The 24,362-nt window shown below is 44.0% G+C and overlaps 1 protein-coding gene across 10 annotated transcripts in view; it reads right to left on the bottom strand.

Annotated features, from left to right (window-relative positions):
- The window catches only part of OXR1 (oxidation resistance 1), a 256,107-nt gene that overhangs the window by 45,913 nt on the left and 185,832 nt on the right, over positions 1 to 24,362 (bottom strand). For 9 of the 10 annotated variants that reach the window (XM_064154139.1, XM_064154136.1, XM_064154137.1 and 6 more), the window contains 4 exons: positions 23,705 to 23,787; positions 13,629 to 13,736; positions 12,412 to 12,531; positions 5,436 to 5,588 (listed from right to left, as the gene is read on the bottom strand). In XM_064154139.1, the coding sequence (XP_064010209.1) occupies positions 5,436 to 5,588; positions 12,412 to 12,531; positions 13,629 to 13,736; positions 23,705 to 23,787 (464 nt within the window). The remainder of the gene's footprint in view (positions 1 to 5,435; positions 5,589 to 12,411; positions 12,532 to 13,628; positions 13,737 to 23,704; positions 23,788 to 24,362) is intronic. The other variant, XM_064154143.1, reaches the window with a different exon arrangement.

Here is a 24,362-nt window from a genome sequence, read left to right as displayed (position 1 = left end):
ATAAGCACAGGACTTACTGCTGGTTTTTCAAGAAACATCAAACATTGTCTGAAACCCAACTCTTACCTGCTCTTGCTTCCTAATATTTACAGAACAAACAAAAAAATCTTCCAAACCTGCCATTTATCTTCATTGTCTTTACACAAAAGCAACAGCACTATCAGAAACAAGTCATTCTAACTTGATGGAACTGTTGACTGATTGGACCTGGCAGTACTGGTAGATAGGCGCTGAACAGGAGCCAGCAGTGTGCCCAGGCAGTCAGGAGAGCCAATAGTATCCAGGCCTAGATCAGGAGCAGTGTGGCCAGCAGGATAAGGGAGGTTCTTCTGCCCCTGTGCTCAGCACTGCTCAGGCCACACCTTGAGTGCTGTGTCCAGTTCTGGGCTCCTCAGTTCAAGAGAGATGTTGAGGTGCTGGAAGGCGTCCAGAGAAGGGAAATAAAGCTGGTGAGGGGCCTGGAGCACAGCCCTGTGAGGAGAGGCTGAGGGAGCTGGGGGTGTGCAGCCTGCAGAAGAGGAGGCTCAGGGCAGAGCTCATTGCTGTCTACAACTACCTGGAGTAAGGCTGTAGCCAGGCAGGATTGGTCTCTTCTGCCAGGCAAGCAGCAACAGAAGAAGGGGACACAGTCTCAAGTTGTGCTGGGGCAGGTCTAGGCTGGATGTTAGGAGGAAGTTGTTGGCAGAGAGAGCGATTGGCATTGGAATGGGCTGCCCAGGGAGGTGGAGTCGCTGTCCCTAGAGGTGTTGAAGCAAAGTCTGGCTGAGGCACTTAGTGCTATGGTCTGGTTGACTGGACAGGTCTGGGTAAAAGGTTGGACTGGCTGAGCTTGGACGTCTCTTCCATCCTAGCTGATTCTATGATATGTGCTAAGGAAATGAAGCTGTTTGAAAGGCAGAGTTTGAACACAACCTGTGAGCTAGAAGACATTTAGAATCCCTCAGTTACAGATCTTGAGCCCTAAGTGATTTACAGATTAGAAAAACATTGAAATCTTTTGTGCAAGAATCACAAGAGGTGCTTCTGGTGCTGCTGAAGCCTATGGGGAACTGAATAATTATCCAGTTCACCGATATAATGCTCAGAGCAATTGCAACCACTCTGTATTATGGAGGACTCTGTTTCCAGTTTTAATAAGACACATCTGCAGAGCATGAAGCACAGCTACAATTCTTCCCAATTCCAGAAATTTATTCCCAGCACTGTGTGGGCTGATGACCTTCACAGGAGTAAAAGAACGATGCCATATACTGAGCAGAAATTTGCAAGCCAAAAGAACCCAAACCAATGAACAGTATTAAATTCTACAGCAATGACCACTGACATCACTGCCATGAAACATGAAAGCAGACTCAAAATCAGCTGAAGTATCTGTGCTTAAGTCCTCTTAAATGTTCAGCTCCTGCTCAAGTTTTGTACGTGCTTTTCAGAGTCCAAATCATATGATAAAGACTTCAAGTCAGCACAACATATTTATATCATTCCAAGGTGGTTAAAACACTGAAACAGAAGTGTCACTGGCATTTCTTTCCCAGTATTTTATTGTGTTAAAAGATCTTCAGCATTAGTCATAGAATCAGCCAGGTTGGAAGAGACCTCCAAGCTCATCCAGTCCAACCTAGCACCCAGCCTTGTCCTATCAACCAGACCATGGCACTAAGTGCCTCATCCAGGCTTTTCTTGAACACCTCCAGGGATCATGACTCCACCTCCCTGGGCAGCCCATTCCAATGCCAATCACTCTCTCTGAAGAACTTTTCCTAATATCCAGTCTCTCTCCAGAAACCTCCATAGAAAGGCCACCAAAGGTGAGCAGCCTACAGACAAACTCCCAGCAACAGAACCCTGAAGCAGAAATGTATCAATAACACTGTAGAAGAAACTGAAGTAAAGAATTAGACTCTGCATATAACAACTAAGCAACTCGACATGTTGCTCTCACAGGAAGTTCGGGTTCATAAACAAAGGGCCCAAAATAGCACTTGCAGAAGTCAAGCTTCCTGTATGCAAGATAAATGCTGAAGAAACAAAGTGAACTTCTATTCAGGTGCAGTTTAGATCTAACATACTCAAAGAAAAATGAATGCAGAGCCACTTCATTACTGAAAACCATGCAGTCACATCAAGCTATTACAACTGGATTCCTTCTGCCTTAAAAGTGGTCCAGGAAAACATTAATCCAGACAAGCAACATCACACATAGCAGAAGTAGATTAAATTCCACCTGCATGTAGATGCTCAACGTGGAATCAGTTTTAACTTCTTTCCATTAAAGTGCCTTAGACTCTAAGTGGGAGCAGGATGTTATGCAACATACGAGACGGGAATTGAAACAATCATTATTAAAAGGGAGGATTCAAGCCAAACTTGATGACACTGGTGAGCCCCAATACTACAATGATTCTTCACAAGTCCTATAAGCAGAGGCTGAGGGAGCTGGGGTTGTTTAGCTTGGAGAAGAGGAGGCTCAGGGCAGACCTCATTGCTGCCTACAACTCCCTGAAGGGAGGCTGTAGCTAGGTGAGCGTTGGTCTCTTCTGCCAGGCAAGCAGAAACAGAACAAAGAGACACAGTCTGCAGTTGTGCCAGGGGAGGTCTAGGCTGGATGTTAGGAGGAAGTTGTTGGCAGAGAGAGTGATTGGTATTGGAATGGGCTGCCCAGGGAGGTGGTGGAGTTGCCATCCCTGGAGGTGTTCAGGAAAAGCCTGGATGAGGCATTTAGTGCCATGGTCTGGTTGATTGGATAGGGATGGATTGGATGACCTTGGAGATCTCTTTCAATCTAGTTGAGAGGACTTCTGACAAGTGGTTTTCAAACAGGAGTTCTCTCTAAATAATTCCATTAGGCTCTTGAACACACAAGACAGAACAAATACTCCAGTTCATACTTGATGAAGTTATCATAAAGATAATTGAGTTTCATTCTTTGTTTCTTGCAGAAGCTTTAAACCTCATTAGCATTGCTCTTCTCACTTCATTACTAACATATCTATGCTTTTGTACTCACGTTTCCTAGTTGCCATGTGGGGTTTCTATTTCAATCAAGCAGACCTTTAAAGATACCTTTTCTTGCCTCACAAAAGAATGCAAAGAAGGAAAATGCAGAGCAGGCTGCTTTTGCAGAAGAGAGGCAACCATTGTGGCTGCAAGAAAGGGCAAGTCTACACACAGAATAAACACAGAGTTATGGGCTGACTGCAGCATGCTGCTCACACCGATTCATTGCCTGACCAGGATGCAGCACATCCACACCATCCTATTTCTCACTCTTGCACAAGACTGCCTCTGACAGTAGCAGTAACAATGTAACAGGGAGCAAGCACTGACACAGAAGCAAAAGTTTGCAGGTTCTGGCCACCGTATCTCAAAGAATTCCTGTGTGCCTGTCCGGGAAGTCCCAGGTGGGACTAAAACTAACTCCAAACACATATGGAACAAGCAGCCTCGAAAAGTGACAAATGAGAGAGCTGTCTTTTAATGCTCACTTTCACAGACACTAAATGCTTCAGATCTGATTTTTCAAGCTTGTTGTTAACTGCTTTACATGACTTGAGATGTGAAGTCTCAGTCACCATTGTGACTGGCAGTGGTCAACTAAAAACTAGCAAAAGCCTCTTTTTCAAAGTGGAAAACACTCGATTTATCATCCTGCACCATGAGGAAACATATCAAGGAGAGGATAAGACAACATGCCAGAGGACACTCCTACCACTTGCAGCACAAAGAGTGTACATTTTAACCCTAGATTATATCCTTCCAAGGCAGCCAACTTTTAACAGAGGCTCACAACTCTCAATTCCTCAGCATAAAAGCACTTTAAGGAAAGAAGCAATGGCTTGTCTGGGATCAACCTGAAAAAGTCCCTGAGGGACAGAATGCAAGGAGTGAAGCAAATTAACTGCAAAATAGAACAAAGTAATAAAACAAAGCAATAAAGCAAAGCTTCTCCTGTACTTTCCTTACCAACTCCAAACATGCTGCTTTTGCCAATACACATGTACTGCCAAAAGGCTTCAAGTGTAGGGACATAGATGTGCAATTGTTTCCACCAGCACAAATGCTCATTAATCTGTTTACCAATAGAGTAAACCTACTGCTGAGTAACACCCAATCAGCAGCATTTGTCTATACATACCCAAACTTAAGGTAAAAGAGGGAGTAGTACAAGTGTTTCAAACTTCTTTGCATTCATTTAGCTTTAGTGAGGGCATCAGTTTTCAGGATTAAAGTATCTAACAGTCATTTTTCTGCAGTATGGGAAAGCAACACATTTTGCTTTCCTCCTCAAGCATTCTGAAGTCAAAGTCTTTTGACACAACCTCAGTCCCTAAAGATCTGTAGAAGATTTGTGCACCTGTGAGCCGAATGGAAGTTTACTGCCACTAACTGAGAAGTGTTTATGTGATGACAGAGAGAACTGTAAATACTGCTTCAAAGAAAATAATCAAGGTTTCTAGCATATTTTACCCAATCAGAAGTGTTTCTTTACAGAATCAGGGGTTAATTCTGCTTGAATTGCTTTAGGAAAAGGAAAATGAAGCTGCCACACTACCTACTTCCTAACTTTAAGGTGTAGAATCAAGTAGGTTGGAAGGGACCTCCAACCTCATCCAGACCAACCTATTGCCCAGCCCTGTCCCATCAATCAGGCCATGGCACTAAGTGCCTCAACCAGGCTTTGCTTCAACACCTCCAGGGACAGAGACTCCACCACCTCCCTGGGCAGCCCATTCCAATGCCAATCACTCTCTCTGGCAGGAACTTCCTAACAACATCCAGCCTAGACCTCCCCCAGCACAATTTGAGACTGTGTCCCCTTCTTCTGGTGCTGCTTGCCTGGCAGAAGAGACCAACCCCACCTGGCTACAACCTCCCTTCAGGTAGCTGCAGACAGCAATGAGGTCTGCCCTGAGCCTCCTCTTCTGCAGGCTGCACACCCCCAGCTCCCTCAGTCTCTCCTCACAGGGCTGTGCTCCAGGCCCCTCACCAGCTTTGTCACCCTTCTCTGGACACCTTCCTGTACCTCAACATCTCTCTTGAATTGAGGAGCCCAGAACTGGACACAGCACTCAAGGTGTAGCCTGACCAATGTTGAGTACAGGCGAAGAATAACCTCCTGTCCTGTTGGCCACACTGTTCCTGAAACAGGTGCAAGAGGCATGTTATTCTCCATTGTAAAGAGAATTACTTATGACTTACTAAGTCTGTTACAGGCTAACAACTCCCTGCATCACATCTGAAAAACAAGGAGTCTAGGAATCAAAAGGAAACTGAATTAAGAAAATGCATACACACACACACACATCTCTATATACATACATATGCATGTATGTAAGCTGGCCCACCTACCTGTCAGCAACTAAATCTTCCTTTCAACGCTTTTACTTCCTTTTTACATGCCATGCAGTAACAGTACAAGCTGAATGTTTAAGTACCTTGCCATTAGTGATGTACTTGCAATTAATTTTCAGGAACTTCTCTGTGAATGCTTCCTCCTCTTCCGAGGTGGATGACACCACTCTTGTAGGACGAACACACACGTGTGCTGGGGAAGTAGCTGAGTCTTTCTGTTGGATTCCATCTGGATCCTAAAAGGGGATACAAAGAGAGCTTAGCAACCTGCCCTTTTCAGTATTGACTTGAAGAGCTCTTCTGTGGTGTAATTTTTGTTCTTTGACATAGAAACAACTGTAAAAATAGGTTTGCAAATCCACTGCAGTTTAAAGGACTACTTTGATTTGGAAAGACCCTCTGAAAGTCATGGAATCATAGAATGGTTTAGGTTGGAAGGGACCTCAAAGATCATCCAGTTCCAGCCCCTGCCACAGGCAGGAACACCTCCTATTAGAACAGGTCACTCAAGGCCTCATCCAACTTGGCCTTGGACACCTCCAGTGAGGGAGCAGCCACAACCTCCCTGGGCAACCTGTGCCAGTGTCTCACCATCCTCACTGGAAAGAGCCTCTTTAATCTGCGTTCAAAGCAGGTCTAAGCCTGCCTTAGACCATGTTGTTCATGGCCTTGCCAGTTGAGATGAAGTTTTCAGAGGTGGGGATTCCACACTCTCTCCAAGAACTCTGTTCCAGTGTTTAACCAACTTCATAGCAACTTTTTTTCCTTCTTACTTGAGCAGGACCCTCTCATGCGGCAACCTGTAGCTGTTGCTGCCCACCAATCTACTACATAGCTCTGAAGTCCCTGACTCCCCTCCTCTGATGTGTCTGCTAGGTAGTACAACACAGTAATTAGGTAGTCTATTAGTATTTCCTTCAACAACCCTTGTATCTCACATGTCTGCATCCCTTGATCATCTCAGTGGCCCTCCACAGAAGAATAATCAATGTCTTTACTGTGTTGGTACTCCTCTATCACCTACAGGCTAGCAGGTGATAAGCCTTCACCATCAGAAGTGGACACAATGTTTAGTAGGGCTCCCAGCACACTTGCCTTAACCTCTCCTGGGCCCTCAGGCTTTTCTGCAACACTGCTATGCAGACTGTCAGCCCTCACCTCGTCCTGCCACATGGGGCCCACTCTTCATGAAGTATCCATCTCCAGACTGTGGACATCCCTCTAATGCCCAATGCCCTTCCTTCCAGTGTCATGACCACTTTCCCTAATTTTTGTTGCCCCTACCCTTAAGCTTGCTGACTTTATTCCATCCTTTGTCCCATCATTCAGGTCACCCATAAGCAGGTTATAAACAATTTAAGCACCATCAGGAACCTTCAAAGATTCCTAATTGTCCCCCACCACAGAAAATCAGCAACAAAAAAATAACCAGCCACACAAAGAACACAGAATTCACACAATTTCTTAGACTGGAAAAGACCTTCAAGATCATTGAGTCCAACCATCAGTTTCACACTGACAGGTCCCTCACTGAACCAAATCCCTCAGCACAACATCTAAGCACTATGAATTGCTCTGGTTGGAAAGGACCACCAGCATCATCCAAGTCCAAGCTTCATCCCTGCATCCTTAATCACTAGACCACAGCCTCTGAGATAACACTCAGAGCCTGAAGAGCTTGCCATCTTTTCCAGCCCATCTAGGAGTCTTATCCATTCAGTTCACATTTTTCCATTACTGTAGCAAGGCTCCTGTGAGACAGCATCAAGAGCCTTGCTTTGGTGAAGGTAGCATGTCCTACTCTTCCCTTATCTGCTAGCCAGTCTTTTAACACATACAGCATGCAATGTCCTTCATAAATCCACTCTGGCTGTTTCCCATCAGCTTTGTCTTTCCCATGCCTGGATATAAATGCCAGTGGATTTCCTTCATGACCCTGCTGGGCAGGTATCAGAAGAGTTATTCATCTTGCTTTCTAGCAGTACACCAAACAAACCTGTGAGGCACAGAACCCTACCAAGGACAGGACACACTTTGGTTTCAAATAAAAGCTACATATAGAGTAGACAAACTGTGCCAAAGCCTATAGTAGAGTTGCAGCAATCCTCCTTCAGAGCTTACCACCATTTAAGACTTTAATTTAATTGATATTTTTACTTACTAATAAACACACTACTGTTTGTTAAAGAACTGGAACTTCTATGCTCCCTTTGGTTTTCTGCTTTTGTGTTCAGTTCTATTCACTAGAAGTTTCAGCTCCATACTTTTAATCATATCCTGGAACACACAGAATCATAGAATCAGTCAGGGTTGGAAGGGACCACAAGGATCAGACAGTTCCAACCCCCATGCCATGGGTAGGGACACCTTATCCTAGACCAGGCTGGCCACAGCCTCATCCAGCCTGGCCTTAAACACCTCCAGGCATGGGGCCTCAACCATTCCAGGCTCTCACCACTCTCATACAACACCATACACAATTGTTTGCAGTTCATCTTTCTATGCTACTTCAGTCTTTGCCTGCATCTTCTCATTTTTCTTAGAAAGCAAACAAACAAAAAGCCAAAGCACCTTCTAGAACACAGAGTTTTGCAGAAAAAGCTAATGAAGATATAATTACCAAGCAAGCTACCCGGAGGGAAGTACCCCTCCATATACACCTTTCTCCTTAAAATTACAATGGAAGAGAGACCTAAGTCAGCCATTTCATTTCATATTGCCATGTGACATAGAAGCAGGCATAATACTGGCTGCAAACTCTCCCATTTCATGACAACACCCTGCATATGTTCCCTGAAGTGGATTTTTAAGCTTTGTAAGTAGTAAAGCTATTTAGATCTTCTCAAATACATACATGCCTCAGACTGCTGGAGGGAAAAGCTCTTCATAGGCTCCAGCAGCATAAGAGGGAAAAAAAAACCAGCTTAAAAATCTAAGCTGAGTTTTCACATACATAGTGACAAACTTACTGGAGTACGCACTGAAATATTAGGTTAAGTAGGGCAACATAATATGCAACAGCTTTAGGCAAGTCTTCTGTTAGCCACATAGAAGGGGTTAGGTTAAAAGAGGCCTTAAAGATCATCCAGTTCTCATCTCCCTGCCTTGGAAAAAAACACCTTTTGCTAGATCAGGCTGCTTGAAGCCACATCCAGCCTAGTCTGGACTACTTCCAGGGAGGGGAGCATCCACAACTTCTCTTGGCAACCTCAGTGTCTCACCATCTTCATAGCGAAGAGCTTCTTCCCAGCATCTAAGCTAAATCTATCACCTTTCATTACCTCTCATCTTACCACTACAGCCCTTAAAAAAAAAGTTCCTTTCCATCCTCCTGTAGGCCTCCTTTAAGTCCTGGAAGGCCACTGTGAAGTCTTCCCTGGAGCCTTCTCTTCTAAAGGCTGAACAACCTCAACTCTCTCAGCCTGTCCTCACAGCAGAGGTGCTCCAGCCCTAAATATCCGGCCTGCATTTAGCCACATGGCTGTGTTCAGCTATTCTAAAGTTTGATAGAAGAGAAACAAAACACAGGACATGCTTATGTTTTTCCTCCAAAGAGGTTCACATGTTAGACACCTCACTTTCTAGAAAGAACTCATCTATTTCAGTGGCCACAGAACAGAGAGAAGACCACTTCACACTAAACAGACAGAGCAACATCCCCTCTTTACCATGAAGTGTACTTGTATTTAAAGAGCAAACTTGGAGTCAAAGAAGAGAGACATCCATACAGAGCATTAGAGAACAGATGCTAGCCTTTTTCTCAAGCAGAGCACTCAGCATGGAGAGAAACAGAACAGGTATTATGGATGAAGAACAAACTCCTCCAGCCTTAACTGTTGGAATAGAAGCTGAGTGCTTTTTATGCTGCTAGAGATTCTGTCTGAAACAAAACCAAACACAAAGCCTACACTGACAAGTACAACTAATTTCTGCTTGCTGTTGCAAACTGTGTCTAGGAACATCCCATCCCTCTTTACATGTACTTTAAACAACATCAGAAAGCTGCCACAAATACTTCATTATCTATTGTACTTTGCTCATTTATTTGACAATTCCCTGAGGCATTTAAGAACTGCTTGTAGTGACCCACATGTAAAGAGATGCACAAAATAGTTCTGCAGCAATAACAGTCACAGAATCAGTCAGGGTTGAAAGGGACCGCAAGGATCATCTAGTTCCGACCCTCCTGCCATGGCCAGGGACACCTCACACTAGAGCAGGCTGCCTACAGCCTCATCCAGCCTGGCCTTAAACACCTCCAGGGATGAAGCTTCCACCATCTCCCTGGGCAACCCCTTCCAGGCTCTCACCACCCTCATGCTGAACAACTTCTTCCTAACATCCAGTCTGAATCTCCCCATTTCTAGCTGTGTTCCATTCCCCTCAGTCCTATCATTACCTGACAGCCTAAAAAGTCCATCTCCAGCTTACTTGCAGGCCCTCTTAAGACACTGAAAGGCCATGGTAAGATCACCTCAGTACCTTCTTTTCTCCAGCCTGAACAGCCCCAACTCCCTCAGTCTCTACTCACAGTCATACAGAGTACAGTAAGCATCAGTTAAACAACCCAACTGTTGCTAACTTTGAACTGGTTATACTGAACAAAATGGCCATGTGCATAAGAAGATTTTAACTTTGAAAGTATTTTAATCTATTTTGTTTCTTCTGCACTTATCTACTATAAGTATGTACAACATAGAATCACTAAATCATACATTTTTTTGTTGGAAAAGGTCTTTATGATCAAGTCCAAATATACATATTTACATGTCCTACTTTACTCTGCTCTCATGAGGCCCCACCTGGGGTACTGTGTGCAGTTCTGGAGCCCCCAGCACAAGAAGGACATGGAACTGTTGGAGCCAGTCCAGAGGAGGCCACCAAGATGCTCAGAGGGCTGCAGCAGCTCTGCTATGAGGGCAGGCTGAGAGAGTTGGGGCTCTGCAGCCTGGAGAACAGAAGGTTTTGAAGAGATTTTGGAGTGGCCTTCCAGGATCTGAAGGGGGCTACAGGAGGGCTGGGGAGGGACTATTGACAAGGTCTTGTAACACCAGGATGAGGAGGAATGGGTTTAAACTGGCAGAGGGAAGATTTAAACTGGATGTTAGGAAGATCTTTCCAGTGAGGGTTGTGAGACCCTGGCACAGGTTGCCCAGGGAGGTTGTTGAGCACAGAATCACCAAATGTGATCAAACATCACATTTGGTGATTCTGTGCTCTACAACCTCTCTGGAGGTGTTCAAGGCCAGGTTGGATGAGGCCTTGAGCAACCTGTTCTAGTGGGAGGTGTCCCTGCCTAGATGATCTTTGAGGTCTCTTCCAACCTAAACCATTCTATGATTAACTCAGCAGTGCCAGGCCACCACTAAACCAGCACCATAATGGACAAGAGGCAGAACTGGGTGTTTTGCTGACATGGATCTAGTGCATCACAGGAAGAACTCCCATTTCCAGCAGTAAAACTAACAGTGAGTTCCACTGAGTGACATCCTACAATACAGGCCATATGGGTAGGCCTTTCCTAACACTCAGGGTCATTCTGTGACTGATACAGAAGAACATTCTTGCAGAGCAGTCTATACACTGTGTGACAAGAGCTTTAGCTTGCCACAAAACATAAAAGACATTATTCATCACAGATGACAACAGGCATCTTACAAGAGCAGGCCAGCTAGGTCAGAGGGAAGGTATAGAGGCAAAAATCAAACAGCAGCTTTCAGCAGAAAGGTCAACACAGCCTTTGTAATGCAACTGGAGAATCTATTTATTCAGCAACAAAGCAATACCTTTATAGTTCAGCTTCTCTGAAGCAAGTCATGCAAGCAAGCAAATAAATAAATAAATGCTTCAAGTCTCAAAACTTTCTTGAACTTTGAGCACACAATCTTGGAGTAGCCATTTGGCAGCTTGACTAAGTGCTATGGGGAAAACATCTTGTTATTTGAGAGAAGTTAGAGTAACTGGGAAAAGAATAATAATGACATACAAAGAAACATCTAAGGCGGCCATAATTGCACAAACTCAGGCTCTGCTGAAGCATTTCTCTGGTTGGAGTTTATCTGATGGAATTCTATGGCCTGCAGACCAATGTTCCCAGACAGCCATGGTTTTATAAAGCTAGCTCCTAGCCAAAAAGGAGCCTGTGAGCTGAACTACAGAGCAGATGGATAACCAGCTTTAGAATTTACAGCCTTCAAAGGTAGAACTACTGAGCAAAGTCCACTACAATCAGCCCTGCACTACAACACTTTTGATCTGGGTTGTTTGGGGGTTTTATGTACTGGGTTGGCTTTTTTTGTGGGTGGTAGTACAGATGATGTGGTGCAGGGAATGCACAGTGTGGTAGCCCATGTGGGTGACTTGGGCTGGGTGGTGTAGGTGGTGTGGCTGTTTGGGTGAGAGGTGTGGGAGGGTTGGTGATCACGGGGTGGGCAGTGTGGATGTGGCAGGCGATGTCAGGGTGGGGCAGGTGAAGCTGTGTGATCTGGGATGGTGTAGCTGGCATGGGTGATTGGACAATTCAGGGTGCATGATGTGGTGGGGTGGAGTGTGACAAAAGGCAACATAGGCAGCAGGGTGCAGTCTTGTGGGGCAGGGTGGTGTCTGGGGAAGTGTTTTGCTTTGTTAAGTTTTTTCCTTCCCCCTCCCCCCACTCCTTTATTTCGTTTTGCTAAGGAGAAGCTAGAGAGCCCTCTCCTGCACCTTCACAGAGCAGGGTGAGCCCTCAACTTGCAGCTACTTGAGCATTCTTGTCTAAGTATAACGGCTGCAACACTCATCAGCAGGATTAGAGCAAACTCCTGAACTAGTTCTGGAAGGCAATTAGAGGAATACTAGAGGAACTAGCATTTCAGCATGCAGGGACAGTACACTGCTAGAAGTAACTCACCAGAACTCAGTTTTCACACAGAAAACTGTCATCTACAAAGACTAAAAACTTGCATTCACTGTTTTACTATTTTACTTTCAAGGTCCAAGCACTGTAAAATAGTTTAAGAAGAAAGCTTAGCAGTTACTTTGCATGGGAAGATTAACTTGAAGGACAACAGGTATACCTACATTTACTGTAGCCTTGTCAAGCTCTGCTTCGGAAGATGTAGGTGATAGGGGACTTATAGGACTTAGAGAGGGGGAGCTGTCCACACTAGAAATGTAGTCTGGGTCAGGAACATACAAAATCTATAAAGAAGATATAATGTAGTTAGAGGTTATGCTTTCAAGCTTACTTTAAACTTCCCACTAGCTCAGGTACATTTGCTATGCTTTCTCAAAACAAGCTATACAGAAATCAACCCTGCTCCCATTAATATTAACATAAGTTATGAATTGAGGGAAGAAACATGCAAAGTACTCCTACATGTTAGCATTTAAGGTTTTTAAAGGCTATCTTAAGATTGTTTGTCACAAGAAAAAGTTCATTAAAAATCATAGAGCATGCCATAAACTCTCAATACAGCATCCAAGGAAGACCTGCCAGGATATTTCTCTTGTTATTACTGTGCTATTAAAGCAGCTAAAAGCAGGCTGAGGAACAAGTTCATGAGATACAGATCTTAGTACTTAATGTTAAAAAATACCCCAAACAACTAAAAGTAAAAACCAACTGAAATTATTTACCCATTGAATGCATTATTTTGACCACGACAGGCACTCAAGCTACCTAGACAACGTTTTGCAGCAATCAGAAACACACAGTATTTTGCCAAAGGGCTAAGACCAAATGGCCAATGGTTAACACCTCAAACTGATTTATGCCTTGTTTCCAGGCTTGGTTTTCAAAGAGAAAAGGGAAGGAAAAAAAAATGTGGCTAGATGTAAGCAATACTTCTCAAAGATGGCTAAAGGGTAGCTCATGCACTGTTGGCAAAGACAGAAAGTCTTCAGAGTGGAATAGAAACGTTCCTAATTCATTGAAATATAATTGCAAGCAGCAATATGCAGTCAGGAATGTCGTCTGTAAGCTGTACCCTGAATCTGTCTTCTGAGCTGGAGTTGGTAAAAAAACCTGCCATACTTGGAAAGGAAGCATTTAATGGGTACAAGCTAAGAGTGTTCAGTTTTAGAAGTTTTCTGTGATATAATTTGAGAGGTAAGTAGCTTCATGACATATTCCCTTTTTATGCAGTTATTTAATAAGCACAAGAAATTCATGAGCTAGAGAGAAAATAAAAGCTTTTACAAAGCCAACAGGAAAGAGAAGAACTTTAACTGGCAGAGATAAGAAATATAGGGGGAAAGCCTCTGTTGGGTAAGTAACATATATAGTGTTGTAATACCTGTCCAGGAACGACTGCTCTGGAGAAAAGCTTATTTAACTGAACCAGTTCATTGGGTGTTGTATCAAATTTCAAGGCAATACTGTTTAAAGTATCTCTTGATTCCACCTGTATCAATTGAGGGGAAAAGAAAAACAAACAAACCTGTAAGCAGTTAGTTCAAATAGTGCTTTGCAAATTTTATCACGTGTAGATTTACCAAGATGCTGATGAACTTTAAATCTTCATACCTCACGATTGCCCAAAGAAAGCCCAACCAGCCCACCACAAAACCCACACCTACCCTCTAAATATTAAGTTTATTGCAAATCCATGGAAAAACACCTGCATTCCCACTACCTTTTCAGACGTCACACATTGAGCTACAGGCTAAGCTACAGCACCAGAAGTTCTGGTCCACAAATTCATTGCTGGGTAGCACTGAACTAATTACAAGCCTCTAGTTTCGCAGAGCCCTTTATTCTCCCTCTTAGAATCATAGAATCAACCAGGTTGAAAGACAGCTCCAAGCTCATCCAGTCCAACCTAGCACCCAGCCCTAGACAATCAACCAGACCATGGCACTAAGTGCCTCATCCAGGCTTTGCTTCAACACCTCCAGGGACAGCGACTCCACCACCTCCCTGGGCAGCCCATTCCAATGCCAATCACTCTCTCTGCCAACAACTTCCTCCTAGCATCCAGCCTAGACCTCCCCTGGCACAGCTTGAGACTGTGTCCCCTTCTTCTGTTGCTGCTTGCCTGGCAGAAGAGACCAATGCTCACCTAGCTACAACCTCTTCAACTACTCTTCTCCAACGCTGACTTCCAGAGAAGCTGAAGCAATATCTATAAGCACAAACAGACTCCCTTTCTACTACAACAGGCTTCAGTTAACCTGACTTTAAAGTAAAAATCCATCAGTGATACCAGAAGCAAAAGCAGTGAAGCAAAACAGGGCAACCAGTACGACAGCAGATGGAGCATAAAGCATTTTGAGTAGGTGATTCTCCAGCAAGCTCTTCAGCCTCATCTCCCAAAATGTATTCAGAATGAACCAGTGGAAGAAAGCAAAGGGAAACTAATTTTATTCTGAGTATTTCAGAATTCACAGCAAGCATTTAAGAACAGCTCCAGGGATGGTGAGGTGGTGGAGTCCCTGGAGCTGTTCAAGGCAGGATTGGATGTGGCACTTGGTGCCATGGTCTAGCCTTGAGCTCTGTGGTAAAGGGTTGGACTTGATGATCTGTGAGGTCTCTTCCAACCTTGGTGATACTGTGATAGTGTAACAGTGAAGATGCTATGGGAGCATACAGCAACAAAATGTATTACATAAGAGTATAGGGCTTCATAAACAATGACAGGAAAAAGAAATCTCAATAGTTTAGAGAAGATGAAAGCTACACTGGTGTTGCTAAATATGGAGCACAGATAGGAAAAATCCACTGATTCCTGTCTTAAATGTCTTCTCTGTCCCTCTACATTTGCACAAGTTAGATACATTCCACTCTCTACAAATATAGCATTAGACTAATTATTCACAGGTTTAATTTTCCCTGTTTTCAAGGCTATTCACTTCAAATTTTCTTGACAAATAGAGAAAAGAATGCTTTCCCTTCTGATTTCCCCTTGCTTCACTTCATTTTGAAGAGAAGGAGAAAAAGAGGGGAAAAGTGAAAGGCAGAGCTGCATTTTTCTTCATATAAGGTTATATCCTGTGCATAACTGTTTTGAGAAAGCCAGCAGACATCAGTAGCTGCACACCCACAAGGTATCTTCTGTTCCTTACTCATTTCCTTAACAGAAAAGTGGGAGTACAATGCCTTGTATGCCAACTGTTGCTAGACTTAAATGTAGGTATCTTTTGCTTCTCCTTGAACGATTGATCTGGGGCAGAAAAAAAAGAACAGGAGGGAAGTAAAAGTCTTGGAGCAGCCTTGGTACTGCTTGCTGTGAGAATAGACCTCGACCTTACAAGTCAGACAGAAGGTGGCAGCATTAGGTGGCAAATAAACCACTGTATTGGAACCAAATAGACCACTCTAGTTGCACAACTGAACTGCAGTGGATGTAAGCAATAAAACACACATGGGGCTGATCTGCTGCCAGTCACTACTCTGGCTGAGGACTGCTCCAGCTGAAGCTGTGTATTTCACATAACTAAAACACTGCAAGGTTTGCTCTCAATAGAATCATCATTCCTATGGTATATTCACTGGAGTAGGCAATGATCAATGAAAATATAAAAAGGAAACAAAAATCACTTTTGCAGGACTGCCTGAACACACACAAACTGCTCTGCACAGTAACTCCTGCTGAAACAGGTTCTTAAAGTAGCTTTCCCCAGGGCAAACTGCTTCCAGTCACCAACTGTTGTGTATAGGTAAGACACACAAGACCTTATCACCTATGCAGTTGTACCTTAGGTAGGCACATACACATATACAACTAAGTCTAAAATGGTTTGCTAAAACCAGCTTTAGTTCAGATATGCCTGGACACAGACACCCACATCTCACATTCTCCTTTTCTAATAAAGTCCCAAATCATAGAAGCAACCAGGTTGGAAGAGACCTGCAGGATCATCCAGTCCAACCTAGCACCCAGCCCTAACCAATCAACCAGACCATGGCACTAAGTGCCTCATCCAGTTTTTTCTTCAACACCTCCTGGGACAGCAACTCCACCACCTCCCTGGGCAGCCCATTCCAATGCCAATCACTCTCTCTGGCAGGAACTTCCTCCTAACATCCAGCCTAGACCTCCCCCTGCACAACTTGAGACTCTGCCCCCTTGTTCTGTTGTTGCTTGCCTGGCAGAAGAGACCAACCCCACCTGGCTACAGCCTTACTCCAGGTAGCTGCAGACAGCAATGAGCTCTGCCCTGAGCCTCCTCTTCTGCAGGCTGCACACCCCCAGCTCCCTCAGCCTCTCCTCACAGGGCTGTGTTCCAGGCCCCTCACCAGCTTTGTCACTCTTCTCTGGACACCTTCCAGCACCTCAACATCTCTCTTGAATTGAGGAGCCCAGAACTGGACACAGCACTCAAGGTGTGGCCTGCCCAGTGCTGAGTACAGCGGCAGAAGAACCTCCCTTGTCCTGCTGGCCACACTGCTCCTGAGCCAGCCCAGGATGCCATTGGCTCTCCTGACCACACTGCTGGCTCATGTTCATCTCCTCTCTACCAGGACCCCCAGGCCCCTCTCTGCCTGGCTGCTTTCCAACCACTCTGTCCCCAGCCTGTAGCGCAGCTTGGGGTTGTTGTCACCCTGCACTTGGCCTTGTTCAAATCTCATCCCATTGGCCTCTTCCCACCCATCCAGCCTGCCAGGGACCCTCTGCAGGGCTCTCCTACTTTCCAAGAGCTCCACATCTGCTCCTAGCTTGGTGTCACCTGCAAACTCACTGATGCTGGACCCAACCCCCTTGTCCAGATCATTAGTAAAGATACTGAACAGGACTGTGCCCAGCACTGATCCCTGGGGCACACCACCAGTGCCAGCTGCCAACTGGATGTGGCACCATTCACCAGCACTCTCTGGGCCCAGCCCTGCAGCCAGTTCTTGAGTGCTATCAAAGTGAATCTGTCCAGCCACGAGCTACCAGCTTTGCCTAAGCAGCTCTACCTTATGGGGTCACATACACATATCCAACTAAGTCTAAAATTGTGTGCTAAAATCAACTTTATTTCAGCTGTGCCTAGATAAAGAGACCCACATCTCACATTCTCCTTTTCTAATGAAATCACAAATCAGACACTCTCTCCAAGTCATTATATCTGAGCAGAGGCACATCCCATTACCCCTTTTCCATTTACAGTGCTTACTGAAATACTCTTACTTGCTAGGTGTGCTTGTGAGCACTTGTATGCAAATAACTTCACAGTCACCACTGACTGCCTTCATTTCTGTCAGGTTAGAAGCTGGCAAAGTTATTTAAAAACGTTATTTAAAAGCAAATTACCTACTGATCTTTTAAATTATCTTTACTGTCACTGCATCTCAACAACTGGAGCTCATTTGTTCTTCCATTTAAAACTGTACAGTGAATACATATGAATCAGACTTAACAATTAAGTTTAATTAGTTGCCCAAGAACCAGAAACCAAAGGAACTGACACAATTAGAGAGATGGAAAGACTAGGAGTGAGGGTGAGGACAAAAGCAAGATGACACAGCAATCATTTTAGTGTTGTGCCCAAGCCTTCAGAAAGATCAGATTATGCCTATCTTAGTTAATCACAGAATCAATCAGGTTGGAAGAGACCTCCAAGCTCATCCAGGCCAACCTAGCACCTAGCCCTGTCCAGTCATCTGGACCATGGCACTAAAGTTAAGTATTAATGAGTCTAATTTCTATGAAATGCAACATCAGGACAACAGAACTTGCAAATACCATAGAAGTAATTTCAAAAATAGACTTATATTAGGTAAAAGATGCAAGAGATTAACAGATAATGATTGTTTTATTAGCCACTTTTTCCTCAAATTCCTCCCAAATCAGGAAAAAGACCACAACAGTGGCATGCTCAAGGAGAAGTGACAGACAAGAACACAATCCTCAGCTTTGAAGTATCAAAAGGAAAAAACCTCCTGAATGTTTAGTAGTCTGACCAGCATACAAGGCTTACAACATTGATCTCAGAGACTGGGAATCATAGAATCAACCAGGTTGGAAGAGACCTCCAACCACATCCAGTCCAACCTAGCACCCAGTCCTAGCCAAGCAACTAGACCATGGCACTAAGTGCCTCATCCAGGCTTTGCTTCAACACCTCTAGGCACAGTGCCTCCACCACCTCCCTGGGCAGCCCATTCCAATGCCAATCACTCTCTCTGCCAACAACTCCCTCCTAACATCCAGCCTAGACCTCCCCTGGCACAACTTGAGACTGTGTCCCCTTGTTCTGTTGGTGGTTGCCTGGGAGAAGAGACCAACACCACCTGGCTACATTTAGGCTAAGAAGTCCCTGACCACAGCCGAGAAGGAGAATACTCAGGGAGGAGGGAAAGAAATAGGTGTAGAGAGCTTTTCTCCCTTATTTGATCTCCAAGTGCTTGGCAATCAGAAATTTAGGGGCTTCCCAAAACAGGCTGCCTCCCAAAAGCACCTGCTAAGAATGTGGCGTGCCAGTTTGAAGCCAGCTAAAGTGTTTTGGTGAGAAGAACTAGATTACAGGCTGTGAAAGGGAAACAATGGTGATGTCTACTTCACTCATAGACTTGCTGAGATGTATAAGAACAAGAGTATAAACAGCAAAAACAACCTCTAGCTGTACCAGAAAACAACTCTACTCAAGCTACCCTGGGACTGACAGCAAAATCCACATGATTCCAGACATGGGTTAGTAGATACTCATCATTTTTCTACTCTCAAAATAAACATGTCCAGCAAGTCCTTACAAGAAGAAACTTCAAATACTCACGTGGGTTTGAGGCCTTTCATCTGTTTGGGCAGCACAACACCACCTGCCACCCACATCCCTTGTTTCATCTCAAGAAGCTGACTTCAGAAGACCATGCAGCTTTGTTTTCACTATACACATCTAATTGGTTTCTAAGCAAACAAATATCTTAGTCCAGACACAGCTTCTGGGTGTTGAACTTACCACTGTAACTAGCAAAAGATCACACACATGAAAAATGATAGTTCAGCACTGAAGGCTCTGGCTTAAAACCCAGTCTTAAGACTCTGGTCTGCTATGTGCTTCTGTGACCTTCATTAATTGGCATCAGGCTCTTCTCATGATCTGGATAACACATTCTGTGCTTTAGGTGCTTCTCTGATACTTCAGGAAAGGAGTACAGACTTTGACATCTAGAGAGTCAAAGGGGAGGGCACAGGGCAGGGGAAAGAAACTCTTACAGTGGAGCTTCCACCACTGATGAACCAAGCTCATCTCCCTCTGGTGTTCAATCCTAGTTTTGAGACAAGAAAATGCTTTCCCTGAATAATCTGTTGCACCAGAGGAACAAACAAAACAAAACTTTGAACAGCCACAATTTTTTCTTTTTCTCCTCAAAAGGAAAAAGGATTAGAAGGTTTTTTTTGAAGGCATGTAACTGCTAACATGCTGCCCTCATTAGTAGCCAGTGGCCAAGCCAACACTGTTAACGCTCCTTTATTCATCTGTAGTTGGCTCTTGCGTGCACCTGCAACACAGGCTGGTTGTGCTTGTATGACAGGTAATGCACAAGACTTCAAAGGTAAAGTTAATACAGCAAAGTTAAGGCAAATCACAGAATCATTCAGTCTGGGGAAGAGCCTGGAGCTCATCAGGGCCAACCATTAACCTAACTTTACCAAATGTGCCACTAAACCATATCACTAAGTGCCACATCTAAACTACCTCTAAACACATCCAGGGATGCTGACTCAGGCACCTCTTTGGGCAGTTTGTTCCAAAGCTTCACTACTCTCTTTCAGTGATTTCTTTTTCCTATTGTCTAAACTTACCTGGTCACCACCCTTGTGGAGTCAGGGTGTGAGCAGGCTCCTCTCCCTGCCTGCCAGCAAGCTTGGCATGCAGCTGTGCCAGCTCAGAGGGGTGTTTTTGTGTGCTAAAGCTGAAGCTGCTGTAGGATACATTCTCTGCCCTTTTGGAGTTACTATTTGCTTCTCAGAACACTCTACAGCCTCTGTGCCTAGGATGTCTGGCAAAATCTCCTGGCTGTCCTTCATTTCTTTTTCAACATTTGCTTTCCTTAATGCTTAGACAGCTGAGAATTTCCTAGCAGGCCACTTGGATTCTTTTCCATACAAGTTCCTGACCTTGCTGCCCCATACACTTCATGTTTCCCCTTGAAAAGCAGTTACCAGCATCAGTGGTTGGTGAGAATCTCAGTTGTCTGCATAAGGCAGCTGAGGAGGAGAAGCCACACCAACTCCCTTTCACTTTTCCAAATTCAAACAGGGAGGAAAATGAATCAATTCTTTCCCCTTTCTGTAGCAACTGAGGTGTCTCACACATCCCTGGAGGTGTTTAAGAGGAAGCTTGGGTGAGGTACTTAGTGCTATGGTTTAGTTAATAAAGAGGGTTAGGTGAGAGGCTGAACTCCATCTTGGAGGTCTTTTCCAACCTGGCTGATTCTGTGATTCTGTGCAGCTGCTCCCTCTTGTTCTACCACTGCCTGTGAGAAGAGACCAGCACCTACCTCTCCATACTGTCCTCTCAGGTAGCTGTAGTAATGTAAAAATGCCATCTTCACTAAACAAAAAAAAGACTAAAGGAAGGTTTCTAGCTCAGAACAAGAATTCATCTAAACTGCCTGTTCCGTTGGCTCTTAAACCCTATTCACATGCATCAGCTACATGCAGAAGGGGTAAACAATTGGCTTGGAGCACCACTATACTAACTTTAAAAAGCCTCTATTGCTTTGACAGACAGCAAACAGTTCACAGCAAAAATAATCCAGAGTTTTCTGTACCCTTTAGACTCAGCTTAGGACTTTCCTCCTTCACTAGCACCAGCAGTTGCAGCAGTAGCAGTTGTTGACATCATCTGCTGGCTGCTGTTACAAGTTTTTATGCTTTGGTAATCTTAGATTAAAATCTTTAACAATAATTTCTTTTCAGCTTCAGGTTTGAAGAAAAAAAAAACCTGTTTGGTTTTTTTTTGTTGCCAAAGTAATTATTTCATTTAAAAAATAATCAGAATCTAGTGGGAAGTGTATTTCATCATAAAACCCCAGAACCTGCATCACTGAGGTTCCATCTCACTCCAAACCTCAAGAACACAAACAAGCCTCTCCCTCTCCTAAAACTACGTAGCCACTGGAAAAACTAACATATTAAAAACACACAGCACACAAACAAAAAGCAAAGCAAACCCCACCACTACCTACCTACTTGTAGCCAAGTGGGGTTTGTCTCTGCTCCCAGGAACCCAGGGGGAGAACAAGAGGACACAGCCTCAAACTGCAGCAGGGCAAGTTTAGGCTGGATGTTAGGAAGAAGTTCTGCACAGCAAGAGTGCTTGGCATTGGGATGGGCTGCCCAGGGAGGTGGCAGAGTCCCCATTCCTGGAGGTGTTTAAGAGGAGCCTGGATGAAGCACTTGGTGGTATGGCTTAGTTAATTAAAAAGGGTTAGGTGATAGGTTGGACTTGATGATCTTAGAGGTCTTTTCCAACCTGGTTAATTCTGTGATTCTGTAACTTTTCAACAATACTTGAGAGGAAAGTCTGTTTTCTGTCTTCAACCCTTTACTGCTTCTCAAAGTAGTAGGCTGCCCAGAAAGGCTGCAGAGTCTCCTTCTCTGAAGACTTTCAAAACCCACCTGGATGAATTTCTGTGCAGCTTGACCTAAGTGATCCTGCTTTGGCAGGGGGGGCTGGACTTGGTCTCTGGAGGTCCCTTCCAACCCCTAACATTTTGTGAAAGCAGCAACACATGCAGACAAACACATGCATGAACGTTGATGCTTTCAGAGGTAGCAGAATGAAGGCAGAAACCAGACATTAAGTTATCTCTCCACATGGAATAAAGCCATAAGTAGTAACAGTTGCAAACCAATCACAGTAATTCCCAGACCTCTCTCACATGCACAATGAACATAACTTCAGTTTCTAAAGGTCAGGTCTGTGTATTTTATTAATAAGTGTGCACAACACAACCAAAAGCTCAAAAGATTTGATGTTATGTAAGCACTCTGCAAGTGAAGCATATATGAAGGGCAGACAGGAGATGGCATGTGTGAAGCTGACACACACCACTTTCAGTACGTGCAACAGGCTCCTTTAGAAGCTAGACTAAATTTAAAGACAAAAAGTCTTTGGCTCTTTTTGACTCACAAGGAAGTGATGCATACTCCAGTGTGTATTAAGGAAGTTATTTTTGCAACTAAAACCCCACCTACTGGAACACAAAACCCTGTGGAAGCAGAGGACGACTTAGCACAAAGGTGCTGATTTAAAAGAGGGAAGCTTGGGGCTTCAGCTGTACCTGGAACCTCGCACAGCAAAGCAAATGCATTCATATGGTGGCAAGAGAGAAGAGATTTACTGACAGAAGAGCTACACTTGAGCATTTTCTCCTATCATTTCAGGCAAAATGATAGGCTAGAATGGTGCAGTAGAAACGAGTCACATTTATTTCAACATTCTCCAGCTGCTACAATCTAAGCAGCAGAAATGTCTAAGTTTTAGCTAAAAAGAAGTCTTTAGCATAGGCTTCAACTATATTCATACTATCAGTGAAAGGCACATTAATGAAGAGCATCTTGCTCCAATACATATATCCTCTGCCTCTCTGCTAATGACTCTCTCAGCCTTCTCAGTAGCTAATGGCTTGGCTTAATGTAACATTAAGAGTTAACTCTCCCCCATACCTTTCATTTCTAGAATAAGAACACATCAAAGGGTCAAGTAAAGACTCTTTATCAAAGTTCTTCATTTTATTTCCTCCTATTCAGATTCAAAAGGTACCTGTGATAGACTTCCCTGTTTTAATGTCAACTCTGTGTTATTTATAGCTTAATTACATTTCCAGTATATAATACAAGACAGATACTTCTCACTTCAGTTTCCCTTAGTAACCAGAAATGTGAAAAGCTGACTGCAGCACAGTTTGAGGGTCATTTCAAGAACAGAACAGGCAGAGAAAGGCTCCATTTTCAGATACTGCTGCAGAAACAGATACAGTAAAAGGTATAGATCTATGAAAATCATGAGAATGCCAGAAGGTCAATATCAAGAGACAGCTTCCCCTTTCTCCCCCCAGCTTAACTCTATTATTCCTCCTGATGTCAATAGATTATTACTAATGCTGAAAGCAGGGAATCTGCAGATGATATTGCAATTAATGTTATTTACAGTTTCTAACTAGTTACCTACAAGTGAGCCTGTCTGATCCATCAGCTTGAGGTTTTTTGAAGAGAAGCACACAAAACACCCTCAAACTATCAAAATCCCAACCCCCAAACACTACTTAAGTACTAGCAGCTAATTCCCAAGGTAATTCCCGTCCAAATAAACCATCAGATACACAACACTCTAAGCTGAAAGGCAGCGCACACTACCCTCATGCTTGATTCTGTACCGAAGCTGAGGTCAGCACTTGCTCTGCAGTGCCATTCAAACAAGAAAGCAGCTCACTTACAGAATATTCAAGAGTTCCTCTGGGCTTCTGAAAGGACATTCGCCGCCCATCTTTCTTCTCTGAGGTCTTCTTCTGGCCAGTGTCTGAAAGAAATTGAGGCAATGCGCGTGTTAAATTCATCTTCCTCAGCCAGTACTGTCACAGGCTGCTGACTACAGCCCCGTGGGCAGACATCTAATTCACCAGTTACACAGCCTGCTCCTGGTGACTCTGCCTAACTGACAACCAGCTGCTAGAGCAGGGACTTCATTTCTCTGCGATGCTTGAAGAATTTGACCACTGATAACTGGGCATGGACTGCATCAAGCACTTGCTGCTCTCCAGGAAATTATTAATGAAGGAAGACTAAACAGGAGCCTATCAGGCAAGCAGTAGATTCTGAAACTACTGTGTTTAATTGGCTTTATATCATACCCAGCCTGCTTTCATCTAGAGGGAAGAGGATCTAGAGTTTCCCATATGTTCCATCTAATCAGCTGGGATTATTTTTTGGTGCTGTTTGATAAGTACAGACTATTTAAAGCTTTTCTATAACCCAAAGAGCCTTACTCTTAATGCTGCAATTATCCTGCCTGTAGCAAACACATAACTTGGGCTTATTTATTCAGAATGCACTTTTATGATCTCCATTTCACAGGCCACAGCAACTATTTATACC

The sequence above is a fragment of the Pogoniulus pusillus genome, chromosome 14 (assembly GCF_015220805.1).
Source record: "Pogoniulus pusillus isolate bPogPus1 chromosome 14, bPogPus1.pri, whole genome shotgun sequence".
In the NCBI taxonomy this organism is placed as follows: Eukaryota; Metazoa; Chordata; class Aves; order Piciformes; family Lybiidae; genus Pogoniulus; species Pogoniulus pusillus.
This window is presented reverse-complemented; position numbering and strand designations above follow the sequence as displayed.